A 17,999-nucleotide genomic window follows, 5' to 3' on the forward strand; every position below is an offset into this window, starting at 1 on the left:
AAAGTGACATGACGAATTGCAATTGGATCGTAATTACGATTCAAAATTACAAGAGAGGGTGCAAAACGGCGACGCCATCGCCGGTAGTCGCCGGGCCTTGGCGTGGCCCATTATGCCCTTTCCTTCCATTAATTTAAGCGTCGATAAATTACTTTCTCTGCATACTAATAGGACTTATATAAGCGAGGGTAGATAAGAACTCGCGACTCTCCACCGCCAACTTTATAAAATTTTAATCTAACTTCAACTCGGGAAGGCCTCATAAATAGACGTGGCGATATGACTCAAAATGTTGTTTGCAATTTGCGGTACACAGTTTGTCAATATTTCATTTCACAAAAGTATATACAAATAAATATAAAATGAAATAACAGCATCAAGGTAGAATGTTCCAATCATACGTATGTCTCCACTATAAAATACGACGTAAAATATATTTAATCCTGAAATATACTTGTGTAAAAATAATTTTTCCCGCAATTATGAACCATTCATTATTCATCCCGACAGTTTCATATGAAAATATTAATGCGCACGCCACAATGATTGTGGATAAGATTTAACATTGCACCAAGACTTCATACTCCCTGTACGGTATTTCCTTCCCGTCGAACGGAATGTACAAAACACCGTGACTTCTCTGGACCTGCCAAACAATAGATAAAGTATACATAAATATTCCTGATCGTTCGCGCAGGTACATTATCGCTGAAATTAACGAATAGATGAGCGGATCAACAATCGTTCCGGTTACTAGCGTACCTTTCCTACGCAGAATACGCCGTTGTGAAAAGTACGGCCGACGTAGAGCATTTCCCCGTTCATGGTCGTCCCAGCCTCCACCGCGTGTTCCGGTACGTGACCGTGACCCGTTCGGACCCAGTTGAAATGGGCGGGCATCAATACCTAAGGTACGAAAGTCAGCTTGTCTCGAATTACATCCGCCTGAATCTTGCGACGCCGCGACGGGGAGGAAAGGAAGAAGGAGAGAGGGGTTCGAATCCGGCCAACGAGAAGCGGTGTACTTCGCACTTTTCTTCCGACCTCACCCGACGCAAATAGATTAACCCGCGGGCGACCGCGCGGCTGTGTAAGCCGAGCCGAGAAGAAATTGATTCGGACGAGCGCGATCGAGTGCACGGCCAAAAGGCAAACAGAGGGTTCGTCTAATGCGGAATCGAAGGGATGTACTTCGGTAACGCGTCGAATCCCGCTACCGATCAATACTGACTGATATGTCTCGTCGCGTCTATACGCTATTCTCGCGCCTTCGTTTTTCCGACATCTTCGGAAAATTGTCGATAATTATTCTCACTATTTTCACAAAGGATAGGGAATGCCGCACGATCACGATCACGACTATTGCCAAATCGGGGATTACAAATCAAATTACACGTCGATTCGTTCGTATACAAGATGCCTCAGGTTCCTTATGATTTCATCAAGGAAGGAAAGGATAGCGCGGAAATAAAGGGAAATAGGGAGAGAATTTGTCGGAGCGATAAAACGCGCTCCGATCGTTTTCTGGAATATCGCCGTGCAAATATCTGACTAACACACCTCGTTCGATCGCACAGTCGTAATCTTATCTTCGTCGAAACGAGATGCTCCAGGGATATAGAGATAGAGGTGACGCGTTCGTGCGCTGCGTTACGTAAGGGTTTACGCGAGCTCTTTTAATTCGCTTATTAAGGAAAGGAGGAACAGTAGCGTTATGAAACCAAAGCGCCTGGTAATTACCTATACAGAGGTTATAGAGGCACATGAAAATGCAGTGCGCGTTACGTAATTACAAATTGATTAATTACGAGTGTAAAAGACAGCGAGTTATGGCGTTCGATCAACAGCGCCGCGTAATTGGAAAGGAAACAGAATTTCGCTCGAAATTCGACGTGCGAATTAACGAAGAGAATCGAATCTCTTGTTTCTCGCGTTTGGTTATACCTCGAAGTCGTGCTTCGTGTGCTCGGAACCTCCGTGACACACGTAGGCAACGTTATGATCCGGCTTCACTTTCGCCGGTATCATGTCGCCCATGTGCATGGCACGACCTACGACGAGATTCATGCCGTCCAGGTCCCTGCCGATGGAGATCAACATGCTACGATCACCGTAAGATATCGGCCATCTCACCCATCTATATCCTACAACAGAAATCATCGAATGTTCACGATGTTTCCACGAAATATCTAGTCGTAATGTTAACACTTCGAGATTCCAGTCGATAATTTATCGCGCTGCTTCTTATCGTATCGATTACCTCTCATAAGGCAAATAAGTGAGTAATCGTTAACGCCGTTACAGTGTGTGACTATTAAGTAAGCTTGATTATATGTCCTATCATAAGAAGAAAAGTTTAAGATAACGAAAAGATAATTTACTTCCACGTTGGCTTATCATGTTTGTCGAAATATTATATACTTTCTTTTATTTCTCTTATAATTAACGAATATTTTAATTGAATAGTTCTTTTATAATTAACGAATAAATGCAATTATAAAATTGTTATAATTATAATTATATAATTATAATTATAAAGTCACAACAGATCTCGGAATATTCATTACCAGAAAATTCCTAAACCTGGTAAGGCAAATACAAACGTTCAACAAGCTATAAATAGTTTAATACCTATTAAAATAATTATTAAACATATTTATTATTTTAATAGGTAATACATTACAAAATAGAATTCTTTCTTTATTTGTTAAATCGTATCCCAAGATCAAAATAAAATGAACTTTATACTTGCTTCGTGATTTGATTATTTTACTACCTTCACCCGTTTATTTCTAAATTTTATGATATTCAATGTCACTGCTTACCAGGCATTATTGTTCCTTGATCGAAACTGTCGCGCTGTCACGCTATGACGAATAATTAAATAGCACGAGTGACGGTTTGCGTGGCAACACGTTTAAACGAGAATTATCACTGAACGTGCCGATACTTGGGCGTAAACGAGCTCAGGCCGCAATCCCACCATTCGAGACCTTATCAATCTTATCAGGTCGGAAACGCATGTTACATGGAGCATGTGGCACGCAAAATGTCATGTTCAAATACATGGGCTACACTTTGCTATTCATTCGTCATATCACGCGACGTGATTCTATACCTATAATAATGTCATTGCTACAATTTTTACTTTAACTTCGCGGTTGTGAACTTGTGACGAAAAGTGATATAAACGGATCCAGTATCACAAATTTCTAACACGTAATACATTAATCATTGTTACGTGCGAGATAAGACAAATTCGTAATAATCGATCCGATATAAAATCGCATGTGTCACCTAGAACAAATAAAATAATCAAAAGGCAAAGCATATTTGATTTACTAAATTGCTTGAATATCTGTCTTTAACATGAAATGCATAACTCTATTAAGATTCTGATTTGTCGGTACACAATACAAGCTAAGCGATTGTATTTCAACCATCGCTAATGGAAAAAACTCGCGAAACATTATTTCACATTGCAAATATGTACTGAAGAGAGAGTGAGAGAGAGAGAGAGAGAGAGAGAAAAAAAAAGAACAAAGCTCAGATCGGACAAAATCTCAGGCGAAGGAGACCCGTTATTTTCTCGTCGCTGTAAACGTCGCCGTCGTGCCTCGCGAGGAATGCACGACGACGGAGGAATGAACTTTCTCGTTCGCGCGCGGCAGGAAACGAGCGATTTGCTGCGCTCGTCGCTCGAGCGAAGAGAAGCCCATCTCTTACGTATCATCGTGTCGTGCAGAAATACGCGTTACGCGATTCACGAGTCGCGCTTCGGGCGACCGCGCGCGGTCGGGTGTTCGCTCGTTATCCGTCAGAAGTCGTACCGTGAGGCGCGTGTTACGAAATGAGAAAAAATGCAAGTGTAATCCGTTTCAGCGAAGATTTATCTTAAGCGGTACACGGAAAAGCGATCGGTTGTTTCCGTTTCTGCCGTTTCCGTTAAAGTCACGATAAAATTAGCAAGGTAAAAGGTTCTTTCGCCACAGAATCGCTTGCCTCCTCTAATCGCTGATTCGTAGTTAATTATGCCACAGATAATGCGTTTAGAGCAGAGGCGGTCTGTTCGTTTAATGAGACGTATAACGGGCGTGTGCCGTTTCGAGCGTAAAAAGGAGGCGAGCATTTAATGATCAGTCTCGTTTAAAAAATTCCCGGTGTCTCGTTCGAAATTCCGCGCGAATTCATTCGCGCGATTTGCGCTCGCGTTCGATTGTGTTGGACGACGTGGCGGAGGACATCGCCCGAAATTCGAGACATTTAATCGAACGGGATGAAATAGGAGTGTCCTTCGACGTGCTCTTATATGCAAGAACGTTACACAGAAGGGTGATTTAAGCTCAGTGAGGGTGCTTTAATGGATCTACTAAGGCGAGTGCTATCTCTTGGATATACTCCCTCGTCCCTATGTGAATAACGCTTTCGCTCGCGCTGTGATCGTCCCTTTTCTTTCTTTCCTTTTTCCGATATATAAAAGTATACATATACATATATACGCTGTGTAACCAAAGACTGACATAAAATATCGGAATCACGATGCTATTTGCCCAATGCTATTGACACGACAGAGAAGATATTGCAGCATTCGAGCTATTTGAAAATTCTCAATGGCGATTGCCAATGTACATTAAAGCAGCTGCTTCAATAAAAAAAATATATTTATGAATGCGAATCAAATAGCAAGAAATTTTACACTCCGGAGCTAGAGAATATCCTTTATAAATATCGGTAAAAGAGATATATGTATAAAAATACAAATATAAATTCTGTATAACATGTGATAAAATATATACAAATATAATATAAATCTCTAGATATAACAAATCTAAAAACTTTCAGAATATCTATAGGAATTGTTACAATGTTTTAGTGAACGATATTTACTTCAGAGTTATTAAATCTAATTGATTTCGAGAGAAATCGTCGTCATTGTCCACAAAGAAACATTTTCGTGCTACGGCAACCCAGTTTGACTCGCGCGCGACGTCAGAACTGGGTTAATTTCACTTAACGCTTAACGAGCGCGCTTTCCTTTCTGACGAACGTTAAATCGCAGGATTCAAGCGGAAGTGCCGTACGCGCGGCGGACGCACAGCGTCGGGGTAGGTTCCGCGGCGGCAGACGCGGAACAAGGGAAACGCTCGAGCCGCTGAACCGAACAAAACACCCTGGCCGGTGCGCGGCGCTTTAAGCCGACAAAACAATTCCGCCAGCGCGGAGTGGCGGCTGGCAAATACGTTGCCGGTAGTCAATGTTCCAAAAGGATCCATTTGTCTCGCTCGACAAAACGTCGGGCCGAGCGCGCGCGATACCCGCGCTTATTCCGTATCGCGCTCACGTTGCATTCAACATACACCTCCATAAGTAATGCCATGTTAACGTGTCAAGTGCGATCCCCCGACCTGTTTAAGGCGCGAGCTTAAACGTTAAAATGTTAGATGTGATGACGTTTATACGGATAACAGGAAGTGTCTTGATCTCTCGGATGTATTTTAAACTTTTGTACATCCTTTGAAACTTTTAATATCTTTTCTTTAAAGATAATCGCAATCTTTAGAGATGTTTGTAGCAAGTTTGATTCGACGCGACGTTACTCGATAATTAGAATAATCGCAATATAAATTAAAATAATCTTCAAAAAAGTGATACTATACAAATCTTTTTTACTTTAAATAAATATAAACGTGCCACCTCTTGTCATATTTAGAATTGGGAAGCAAATCGCGAGACTTTCTTGAGGACGATAAACAAAAGGAATTAAGCAAAGTATACGTCTCTCTACTCGATGGTTTCTTTATTTGTGTCGCGATAGAGATCCTCTTTAATGGAGGCTCTTTAATATGCGAACAGAAATGTAGCTGTATATTTTGAATTAAATGTAAAAGTTCGAAATTCATTAGCATATATTTAGAAACTGCTCGAGACAGAAAGGAAGTCGAAACTTTGGCTTCGATGTCACTCGATGCTATGTTTAAATTAGACGTCTGTTTATATATCGCTGAATGAATTCTCTAGTTGTCTCGACTGTATGATGTATAGAACATGAAATGCGTACGTCTTGCGGAAATACAGCTTTATTTGAATCTTATTAATTTGTTGTACTTTTGTTCAGACAGCTGGTTTTGATTAATTCCTATATATTTATACTAATATCAATCAACTTCCAAATCTTTAAATCTCTGATAGCGCAATTCTTCTAATTGTAAGCGCAATTTTTTTTCTGATGGCTTGTATTATCACAATTGTTAAATCATCATTAAGAATTCCGAGTTAGTCAGTAATTCCTCGGCGAATGTTATTTTAGCGGTGAAAGGCTAACAAAGGCCAGCAAAGCTTGAGCTGTTAGCTGAGCCAACTAAGGTAGCGTAGTTAAAGTCAAAAACCATTAATAATGACAATTAAAAATTCTCGTCGTTCTAATTTCTAATTTCAGGAGTAAAAGAGAATTTCAAGAAGAGCGTGGAAGTTTAGAATCACTCGTCGACGCTTTTTCGCCCGGAAAATACGCAACGACCGAGAAAGACGCGAGTCTCGGCGAATCTCGTCGGCAAGAGACAAAGAAACACCGTAAAGGTTCCACAGCAGCATCGCGTTTCCTTTGTTCAAGCAATCCCGCCACGCGATGTGTCGCGTCGCGTCGCGTCGCGTCGCACAACGCCGAAGTCTCCGGCGTTGGCTCTGGAGGGAGAGCTCGAAGCCGGCACCGCGATGGATCGATACAGCACCAAGGGGTAGTGTTATGGGGGTGGCTGGTTCGTAATACACGGGGGCTCGCCGCTATTCCGTGATGGCTAAAGCAGAGAGAAAGAGAAAGAGAGAGAGAGAGAAAGAGAGGGGGGAGGGGGAGGAGAGAGACAGAGAAAGAGAGAGGGTTGAAAAGAGAGAACGGGAATGAGAGAGTAAATGTACGTGCGCACCCTCCGCTCTAACCTGGCGGAGGCAGAGCTAGCGCCAGCAGCATCCCATTCGTCAATCCTCGTCCCTCGTTGCTGAAGGCTCTTTCTCTTTGTTCGAGTTCGTTAAACTTCCAGTCGGCCGACGCGACCCCCTACCTCCACGTCCCTGGACCTATATCCCTTAACCGTTTCCTCCGTCCTCTGCGCGTTTCTCGCACCGGTTCTTAATTACGAGACGAGTTCGCGTCTCATTTCCTTGCGCTTAAGTGAGCCTCACCTTGAGATTCGCTCGGCACGACCTCGAGATACTCCGGCACACATCTCGCAGTTATTTCAATCATTTGCCAACATATTGCACCAGCACAATACGCTATTGTTCTGAATAACGCTATTATTGTTCCTCGGTTTCTTTTTTCAGACCATTACGCCATTATCGGATGCTTAAACGTTGATTTTAGTGATATCAAATGCCCTAAATTTATTTCTAAGCAAGAGTATGTAACTGGAAATTAATATCTTTGAAAGATGGATATAATCATGCTTTGACTAGACAGACACGCTTTTAAGTACACGTGAAGTCTCGTTCTTCGCTGCAGACGGTCTGACTAGATCACGGAACTTACTACTTGCGCACGCATCAACCATAAATGCTCTCACAATCAGTCGGATGAAATTGTACAACGTTTGTGAGAATGTGTTTTGCTCCGCTTTTGTACTGTTGTTTTTGTGGAATTCTAAGATAATATCTGCTTTCCAAGTGCTCGAGTACTGCATTTTCTATAATAAATCTAGCCTGAATTAATGAAATTAACAAAATAAGTAAATGATATTGATCAACAATCTTCCTTGATTGCGTTAAATATCTTTCTTCTTATCAATAGCTTACCGGCAATTTTCTCACCAAACTTTATTCGAAACAATCAAAATTCATTATTCATTATCACATTATCTCACTAAATTTTATTGTTTATGTAAACAAATAAAATCCATTATTTATCATCGTTAAATCTCATAATTTGCCTGCATTGCTTCACTGTTTCATAATCCTTTAGGTGAAATCAGAGATCCACCGCGACTGCGGGTCAAGGACGAGGAAACTGACGCCTCGCAACACATTTTCCGATATGCGCTCGCCTGCAAAATTAAAGTCACGGAAAAACCTCGACGGCCTGCATTACGGTATATGCTTTTCCGCGAATGTATTATAGCGACGTTTCATCGCGCATAACGGCAGGTCACGAAGTTCCTTGGACCAGCTCGGACAAAGAGAAGGACCGACGGCGGCGGTTCTGGTACAGTTGTCTCGAAGTGCACTCTCTAACAATAGAATAAACTTAGAAAGATAAAAGACGACGCGTAAGCGAGCGAGACTTCGCGGAAGGTGCACGACACCGGAACGATGATTACTTTTTATGATCTCGCGGCAACGGAACCAGGATAAAGTCTTTGGTCTATGATGCAATTTTCGCCTTATCACTCGACTTCGTTACTGCGCGCATCTTTGAAACAGTATTCTAATCAGAAGCTTGTTTCAAAGAGCAATGGCACATTAACTTTGCAAAGTACAGTCCCCAACTAATTTTTGAATTATTTATTATAATTAAATGGCCATTATATATACATATATGTAGGGGGAGTCTGGGAGACTTGACCATAGAGGAGAGTTGAACCACTTCAAATATCTCGTTCAAATTTTGAACAAATAGCTCAATCCGAGCACGTTAAAACACGTTTGTCTCACTCACAGTCGAAACGCACTACCAAGCGTCATGTTGTCACGTGCTCGGATTGAGCTCTTTGTTCAAAATTTGAACGAGATATTTGAAGTGGTTCAACTCTCCTCTATGGTCAAGTCTCCCGGACTCCCCCTACATATAAGGGCAATTTCCTTCTCTAGTTTTCAATTGTTCTAAATTTCCTTATGATTATCGTATTAATAAAGAAGTTATGACAAATTCTATAGTTCTGTTTTGTAATATCTATACTTTACGTACATGCTCAATAACATATATTTATACGATATAGAAAATGTTCAGCCTATCTTCGATATCAGATCGAAGTAGATTAACATTAACATCTACATCAGAAAGAGATTGATTCTAATTTAAAAGATAAACTTGCAGATATATGTATCTGATCGCGAGAGGCGTTATAATTTAAGCTTCGGAGTGACGGAACGTGATTACAGATGGCCCGACAACCCGACAAGACGTATTTAGACATCAGAGAGGAAGGAATACACGACGGTTACGAGATGAGAATTTAAACCAGGTTTAGTCACAGCCAGCTTTCTCGAAGCACCATCTTTTCTCTCGCCAGGTCCGTGGTAGCTTTTGTACCGAAAGCTTCCACGGAGCTTACGTCCCATTCTAAATGCATTAACCCCCTGTACATCTCCCGCGTACTGCACTTTGCCCGCTCCTATTTCACCGATATGCCTTATCCCGCAATTCCCACAAGCGACTCCGATGTCAGAACTATTATAGTTATTTTCAGAGCACTCGCAGATAATGCCCTTATTTTATTACAATATTGCATATTCTGTAAATGTAAATCATAGCTAGGTGCTCAAATAAATTTATTAGCAATAATAAGTAATAAGTAATAATGCAAAAATTATTAGAAGATAAATTATTTCAAGATCATAATTCTGTTAATAGCAATACATTTAGTTATTTATTTATCCACTTTTGATGATCACTCTGATAAAAATGTTTTGCTTTAAATTGTTTTCTATTTTAATTTTACGTTAGTTTTCCTAAACTTTCTAAAATCTGTAATAACTAATTGCTTATGTTAAATTACATTGAAAATTATTTTGTACGTCGTCACTAAACTTCTATAATATAATGTCATTTGTTTAAGCCTATCGTTAATGTAATTTTATATAGCTAAAAACACTCTAAAGTGTCTCTAAAAACTACAATATACGTAATTTATCATTTAATGTATTTAGTGATACAATATGATCAGATGCGGCGCGTCATTTTCAGTTTGGCTTGAATTTTAACCGGATTTCATATCTTGCGACTCGATGTGCATTTACTTGAGATTACTCCGGTCGTTTTGTCGACAAGTCCGATCTTTAACCGCGTCGTTTTCCTCCCTGAATTGCTGCGGAAGTGATTTCACCGTGAGATGATTGTCCTATTGTGAGATATAATATTCTTCCTGTTTACCAGACAATCGCAAAAAGGAGAAGAGAGCGTCACGTTTAAGGAAAATATCTGTTTCAAATGTGTCCATAAAAATATAGAAAAATGTCCGATACATTGATTTCGCGAAATTTGCTTACTATATATGTCGTATATTCGTGAATACGAAATTTTTTTCTTTTATCAAATAGAAAAAAATGCATGGCGTTATTACAATAGCGATGTACCTTGTCAAAAATAATCAATTTGTGCGATAGAGAATAACAACGGTATCTATTTTCTAAAATTGCAATAATATCTTTACAAATACAAAGATAGTGAAGTGGAAGATACTGGGGATAATACTTTTCTATGTTTGTAAAAATTTTAACCACCACAAAATATTTTCAGAGTACAGGAAAAATAGGAAAGGGAAAGATAAACTGTGGCAATGATATGCCGTGCCAAGAGAAGTTAAAACGTAACAAAACTCGTTTCAAAGGATTCTCGGTATAATAGCCATAATATCCATGATGATCATCAGTTGTGCAAACTATGTGAACCACTTTCAAGATTGACAATCCTGAAGTGCAATATCTTCTTTCGTATTTTTACGAGGCCAATCTCCTATTCCGCTAACGACTATCTTGAGAAAGAAGGTTTCTCAATCGAGTTTCTCCGTATCTAACTAAAGTTCATCGGAATCGAATCGATATTTACGCGTATCCAAGACCAATAAAACGCTAATATTGACGCGAAAGTTACGATGTTTCATGTTCGATATTTACGGTGACTTACGTTTCCTTTTTCGTCTATGTATATAGACATCTATATTCTAACAAGAAAATATTTTCTAAATAGACAATAATAGAAAAACAATTAAAGTAATTTAAATCGACCTGACTGGCAATATATATAACGTCTTTTCGATATGAACATTGAAAAACTGTGAAATAATAGAAAATATATATGTATTTTCTATGCAAAATAATATTTCTCAATATTTTTTTAACTACTGTTGATGTACAAATCAGAATATCATTATAAAATAAAAATATTATTTTTAATATATATAAATATCTATATTATTTTTATATTAAAAATAAGAAAGTTTTAATATATAACGTTTAATAATAAACGCGGTTATAAAATTTATTCTTAAATACTTAAAGAGCAATTAATATATATTTTTGAATTCCATCATTTATTTATTAATAAGTACGCTTAAAACACAGTTTCGTTAGACCCTTCCGAGTAATGATAATATTTAGATAAGTATATTAGAAGATAAATAATTTTGGAAGAGACTGTATAATATTCTACACAATAAGCGGGTGAGTTTGCGTCATCGACAGCATTTGAAGGATCTATTACTCGCTAAGGTAACGGCGATTCAGGTCACTGTAGAAAGTGGATATTCCTTGCATTAGTTGTAATACTACCGGTAGTTGAGCTAACAATGCGAGCTGTTACGGTCGTTAAACGATGTAATTACCGCAACGTTCAATATTATATTACAATGAATTAATTAACAGTTTTTAAAGCTATATGTAATGAGATATCGATTAAATCTCAATTATTGCATAACTTTCTTCAAAAAAATATCTGTTCAGGCACAATATTTATAGAGGACACAGAGTCTACCTAAGATGAAATCTAAATATCATTCTTAATCACTTGTATTTTTCAAAATATGTAAAACTATTTCAGACTCCTTTAGACTGTGTTCAATACATGGCATTTGATATCAAGAAAAGTTAAAAAAAAAAGTTAAAAGTGAAACACATCGAAAATTTTTAAGACATTACGGATAATTTCTGTCTTTTCGAAAGAGAAGTCTGGAAGAAGAAAGTGCTTCGAGGATGGCCGGCACTTTCGTTTCAGGTCAGTCGTTTGTTTTTTTCTCTACTTCCTTTTTTGCAGGCGGATACTTGGCCAGTGCACATCGTGCTTCCTTTACGTAACGCGCGCTAGTGGCCGTGCACCTTTCGCCTCGCTACTATATCGCACCGATCTACTTACGTTAATTGTAACGACGACTTTCGAACGAACAAATGCCTTAAAAGGATTAAAAAATTCGTCGGGAAAGGAATCGCGGAAAAAGATATCACCGGGTTAAATTTGCGCTAAGAGGAAAAATCTGAAATTCAATTTCAAATCTTACCAAGAATTTGCGATCGAGAGGAAACGCGCAGTTTTCATCATATCCCAATGTAGATACGTCGGCGTCGCTTTAATGAGATTTTTGGTATGCGGAAGGGACGCTCAAGCCCCAGAGCGACAAGTGACTGACATCGAACGGGCACAATATTTTTTTCTATCTATTCTAAAAATTCGCCCGAATTCCCCCATGCTTTATCGCGATAACTCCGTTTTTTTCCTTTTTTTTACGATCGCCTCTTCGATATTTACCCTCGGTCGAGGATTTACGTTGACGGCTTCTTTTTAGCGATGGATTTTCGTATGGAGGCATCTCGACATGGGCGATTTCGACTTAGCTCACATAAAAAGCAACCTCGCACCGAAGGGGACCATCCTCCTTCTCGAAGATTTTTTCACCGTAAAAAGAAGAGGCACAGGCCGTTATTGGAACACGTTCTTTCAGCCAGATGCTATCAATGTTTCCTCCTTTTTTTTTTATCAAAGATAAAGTTTTTAAATTGTACTTCGCGTAGTTTTCCATTTCATTTGCGCGACTGAGCGGTTTTATTCGACGATCTAAGATCGTGTACATAGTAAAATACTTATATTAATTATTAAATGAATGATAAAAGTCACACTGAGCAATAATAAAGATTAATAAAGTTATGATTATTAAACAATGGAAAATTATTAAGAAATCATCCGTCATAAATGTCAGACAGATGATCCTTTAAAAACTTACACAATTTCATTGTAATTCTATAATTATTTATTAATTATCATTATTTAATCTCCTAACCTAACCTAAGAAAGGGAGATTATTTAATAATTATTTCTTGCACATAATTTATGTATTACTAATTATAAGATAAAATTTTGTAATTAGTTCAGTAATATTTAAAGAAATCATTAAAAATATTTCGCGTTTATCTCGGATAGTCGCGTTTTGTTCAAAAATACGACAAACGTTTATGTAACGCAATCTCTTGAAATATTCACGTCAAATATGATATTCTGTACATGTAAAGCTTAAATAGAATTAAATAAAAAGGAAATCGTTATGTCACGTAGTTAAAAAGTGAAATGGGAAAGATCGCTCGTTACACGCAGAAAATTATTCTCGAAAATATAAGTATACACGAACAAAGTAAATACCATACTAATCTTGCATGGCTGGGATATAGTCATAATATGCAAAAGATTTCAAGAAAGTATAGGAAATTTAGAGAGCAAAGAATAAAACTATACGCAGAAGTAAATATTTCCATCAAGTATGGTACTTTTTCGAGAGCGCGTTTTACTATATGTAGAACGCACGTAAAAGAAAAATTACCATACTAAATATGTCTTCTCTCTATACTATGCTGCAATATGTATAATTGCCTTAATGGTAATAAAAATACTGAGGATAATTAAATCTTATATATATAAATACTGATATATGTATATATATATAAATACACACTTTTCAGTGATAATTTCATTTATTTGGTATTTCTTTAAAACCATTTTTTAACAATATAATTTTCGCTTTCACTAAGCCTAACGCAATGCGTTACAACAGAATCAAATAAATTGTTCTTAGTTAAATAAACCCACTCAAAACAAGTATTATCATAAATTTTGTAGGATTGTACATGTTCATCTAGATAGCACTGTAACATCCTTTTAGTTAAAATAATAAAGTCATTTTGTTTTTCATTAATAATAATAGTGTGCACAAAATAAAAATCTACTCCTTCGTTGAATGTAACGATAACAGCTTTTTTGTTAATAACATTATTGTTGTAACATATCCACTTAGCAACTGATATGTTAAATTCTACTTGAAAAGATGTAATACAATTATTTACAAAAGGTATTTCGCGTACATTTTTTTGGGCAACTGGTCCAAGAGTTAACAAATGGCAAGATGAAATATATTGCAACCTGTAGTTTAAAAGCAGTTGGTGTTTTATAGCTATTGTTCTTGAAATATTTACTCGACTATTTGTAGCTTGGGATGTTTTTTTTCCCTTCTCTATGTTTACCTTCATATCGCATACAATTAGTTTTCCATAATACACCGACAAGCTTCATTATTCGAGCATAATGAATTAAAAAGTGATGTTTCGGTTTTATCTTGCCTGGGAATTTGTTATTTAATAAAGTTAAATATTCATTAATAATAGTGTCTAATAAATGATACGTTTCACAATGAACTCTTGAACTAGTTGTAATGTCGATTATTTGCTTTAAAAGAATAACAAGCTGCCAACATTCGTCTTCCCGTGGAATAAAAGAGCCGATAATTAAACAGAAATGCCTTAATAATAACAACATTTCGGCAGAACTTATTATGATTGCTTTATTTTTCAAGTTTTGTTCTGTGAGTTCCACAGGTTTATTAATATTATGTTTGTGACTGTACCGAAATGATCTTATTCTAGTATTAACGTCTATTAAAGCTAAGTATTTCTTATCAATAAAATAATTTAGAAATAACGCCAAATCGTATCTGCATACACCTTCTAAAATGTCATGCATAACATCTACACATAAATTTTACCAGTTACCAGTTGTTGTCCTTTGTTTAATCGAAGACAAGGAAACTTATTAAAATATTCAAGTACATTTAGTTTGTCTTGCATTAATAACTTGTTCCTAGCTCTATATGTATTATTCCAATATTCATACACTTGCTCCCACGGTTCTGTATGCTGGAATAACCATTGCAGTTTGTCTTCTGTAAGTATAAAAATTATATATAGTCACGTGTAAAATGGCCAATGTCATATTAATATTAGGATAGTACCATCTATTTCAGTCTGTGCATATGTCTCTTGTATGGGTTTGGAAATTGATCGCTGAAGGAGTATTCCTTGTTTTCTTAAATCTCCTTTTATATAATTATAATGTTCCCAGAGCTTACCACTTGCCTGTATACGAACACCATTCTTACATGTAAACGGCGTATAATATGTGTTACAAGACTCTCCTTTAAATATTTTAACAATGTCTCCTGCTAATTTTTGAAACCGAAAAGTTGTTATACTGTAAGTAAAAAAATAATTGTGAAATAGCTCAGGGAAACTTTATCTTTTGAAGAACAAAATATATTTAACACACATATATACATATATATATATATATATATTTATATTATTGTATAAAAAGTATTGATATAAGATACTCACACAAAATTAATTAACTTCTCTGTTACTGAGATTCTTGACAATATTCTATCTTTCTCTGCTTTGATAATGAGTCGTACTAAGCGAGAACGCAGTACAGAATTAAGGGTCTCATTGTTATTATAGTATGCAGATAATATAATTTTACCTTCGCTGGTTTCTTGCAAGTATTTCTTCAAATTCTGTAATTAATAATAAATTAATATTATTACAATATAACATTATATAGTAATTCTGCATACACACAGAAAAATATCCATTGTATAACCAAGAAAAACAAATTACTTGGTTTGTTTATTTGTTTTAAGCAATAATTTTCTTAAACAAAGAATCGTTTATTAATTTGAATATAACAACAGCTTTTGTGATATACGAGATATAAAAAATTTGCAAGCATATAATATGGTCATCGTAAGTGTCACATTTATTTAAAATAAAGTTTATTACGTATATCAAGGTATTGTTTTAAATATTGTTATATATATTTGAATATATGTTGAAATTAAAAAAATATTCTTCGTTGAACAAGACTTACTTAAAACAAATATACGAACCATGTACTTTGCTTTTTTTGCTGCACAATGAATATTTTTCTGTGTGTACATATATATTGATGTATTTGTGTGTGTGTGTGTGTATAAATGTACGTACCGACTCATCACTGTTCTCATTACTAATTTGTATATTATTTTCGGTCAAGGGATCACTACTATCACTATTTAATATACTTGCATCCTCTAATAGTATGCATGTTGCGGATTGAAGTCGTTGGGATAGACTATCGTTGCAAAGGTATGAAGATGAAAGCTTCGATGGAGAAATAAAGCCTTGTGCACTACAAGATGCAGCAGTGTCTAAATTGACTATTTCTGGTAGCTGTAAATAAAAATTATATGTATTTTACTTATTTCAAAATAACAAGAAACTATACATAAATAATAGAAAAAATATAAATAATATCGCAGCGTGATATTCTTACACAGCACTAGCCTCCAAGGAACGTTCTACGTCATAAGGACATTCCAAGGGCGTTTGGAGGTTAGTGCTATGTAAATTCTTGTAATCTTAAAATTACTTCAATTATACTGGCGTTCGGCAATGCAAATCCGAGGCGTCGAATGTGATTTTAACCTCGGCAATCATTCGGCAATTCACATCTCGGTTCTTAGATTGGTTGTGATTCAAGCTTTCTGTGGATACTAGCTCGCATCTAAGATTTGCAATGCCGAACGCAGCAAGTATTGGATGAGAGATGAGACTTTTCTTACCTCGTAGTTATCGCTGGTGCTGGTATCGCTATAAGACGTATAAGACATCGTGCTTCTCACTTCACACTTCACGCGAGATCACGCGAGATTGACGATCGCGCGCAGTCCGCGTGTCCGCGCCGTCCGTGGTTACTGTCGCATTTCTATGACGAACATAGACTATTGCCAGATACGCAACGAATAGTTCTATACAGTTCACAGTAGGTACCACCCTAGATTATATTTTTTCTTATACTGTCTTAAGAAACAACGCGCTTAAGAAGCAACGCGTTAAGAAACAACAAGCTATAACGTCGAATATACACATATTAGTATGGGACTTTTTTTACTTTTCTCATATTTCCTTGTTAGTATGGCAAATTTATTTACCTTTAGGTTACAAGATATATCTGATCAAACTATTACTTTTCTATTGTCATATATTAATTTCCGGTTGAATACGCGTATATCCTACCGATACGTAGCAAATCTAGTAAATTTTGTTATGAGTATTCTACATTATTCGAGAAAAATTTTCTGCGTGTATAGAACATTTATATAGAAAGGATTACGACAGAAAAATTGAACGGGCGTTGGAGAGATTGGAGAGGGAATTATTACCGTGAAAAGTACTCTCATACTCTTGATCGAAAAAAAAGTTGCATCGCGATAGGAATGGCCTGCAGCCGAGCAAATTAGAATCCTGCAATTTCCTTCCAGGAAATATCCCGGAATATATTCTACTGAGAAAACCGGTTCGCGAAGTCAACGCATCTTACGAAAATGGATCTCTTCGTCTGTTCCCAACAGGGATAGTTACTTCCACGGGGGAGACTGTTTAACGTATTTTGTATGTTTCCCACGAACGCATTATCACGGATTAAACATCTCGTCCAATTATTATTTCACGAGTTCTCGAGTGATTATACGATAAATTCATGCGTTTATAATAGCACAATATCCAAAATAGAGTTTAAATCCGTCTGTATACCGATAAAGAATAACTCTATTTAAAATTGTACAACATCGAGAGATTTAATCAAACGTCATATTAATTAATTATACGCAAAAGTATAATATCTATAAAAGCGTGCGTTTTATCCATGCATGGAAACCTCAGAACGGTGCAAATTTAATTAGATAATTCGCGCGTATCACCTTGCACAAATACAAAGAGAAAGGGAGAGGGGGGGGAGAGTGGGGGGGGGAGGGAGAGGGAGAGGGAGAGGGAGAGGAGAGGGAGAGGGAGAGAGGAGAGGGAGAGGGAGAGGGAGAGGGAGAGGAGAGAGGGAGAGGGAGAGGGAGAGGGAGAGGGAGAGGAGAGGGAGAGGGAGAGGGAGAGGGAGAGGGAGAGGGAGAGGGAGAGGGAGAGGGAGAGGAGAGGGAGAGAGGGAGAGGGAGAGG

General features: G+C 37.2%; 2 protein-coding genes and 1 pseudogene across 4 annotated transcripts; all 3 read right to left on the minus strand.

The window, feature by feature from the left end:
* Positions 1–209: 209 nt before the first annotated feature.
* On the minus strand, positions 210–2,974 carry LOC139776286 (natterin-3-like). Its single transcript, XM_071712858.1, has 4 exons — positions 2,826–2,974; positions 1,945–2,144; positions 763–906; positions 210–646 (listed from the first exon to the last, which is right to left on the minus strand). Exons 1-4 carry the CDS (start codon positions 2,830–2,832, stop codon positions 560–562), a joined length of 438 nt encoding a protein of 145 aa, XP_071568959.1. The 5' UTR covers positions 2,833–2,974; the 3' UTR covers positions 210–559.
* Positions 2,975–13,640: 10,666 nt separating this feature from the next.
* On the minus strand, positions 13,641–14,705 carry LOC139776276 (uncharacterized; annotated as a pseudogene).
* LOC139776277 (uncharacterized) lies at positions 14,505–16,755 on the minus strand. Of its 3 annotated transcripts, XM_071712846.1 has the most exons (6): positions 16,617–16,755; positions 16,000–16,224; positions 15,497–15,530; positions 15,352–15,427; positions 14,970–15,208; positions 14,505–14,900 (listed from the first exon to the last, which is right to left on the minus strand). In XM_071712846.1, exons 1-6 carry the CDS (start codon positions 16,662–16,664, stop codon positions 14,707–14,709), a joined length of 816 nt encoding a protein of 271 aa, XP_071568947.1. In that variant the 5' UTR covers positions 16,665–16,755; the 3' UTR covers positions 14,505–14,706. The 3 variants fall into 3 exon arrangements, with proteins under 3 accessions (XP_071568947.1, XP_071568948.1, XP_071568946.1); XM_071712847.1 differs by having other exon boundaries at positions 15,087–15,208; positions 15,352–15,530; XM_071712845.1 differs by having other exon boundaries at positions 15,352–15,530.
* Positions 16,756–17,999: the final 1,244 nt, after the last annotated feature.

This window comes from Temnothorax nylanderi, unplaced genomic scaffold (genome assembly GCF_030848795.1).
Source record: "Temnothorax nylanderi isolate EJ_2023f unplaced genomic scaffold, tnyl_v1.0 TNYL_tig0116_pilon, whole genome shotgun sequence".
NCBI lineage: Eukaryota > Metazoa > Arthropoda > Insecta > Hymenoptera > Formicidae > Temnothorax > Temnothorax nylanderi.

Bases quoted from the DNA above. Each gene is read 5' to 3' on its own strand.
- LOC139776286 (XM_071712858.1), bottom strand. The intron at 907-1,944 runs GTATAACCAAAC...TTCGTACCTTAG, and splicing joins ACACGAAGCACGACTTCGAG to GTATTGATGCCCGCCCATTT. The intron at 647-762 runs GTACGCTAGTAA...ATTGTTTGGCAG, and splicing joins GCGTATTCTGCGTAGGAAAG to GTCCAGAGAAGTCACGGTGT.
- LOC139776277 (XM_071712845.1), bottom strand. From the start codon at position 16,664: ATGTCTTATACGTCTTATAGCGATACCAGCACCAGCGATAACTACGAG. The intron at 16,225-16,616 runs GTAAGAAAAGTC...TTTTATTTACAG, and splicing joins GCACCAGCGATAACTACGAG to CTACCAGAAATAGTCAATTT. The intron at 14,901-14,969 runs GTACTATCCTAA...TTATACTTACAG, and splicing joins TGCACAGACTGAAATAGATG to AAGACAAACTGCAATGGTTA.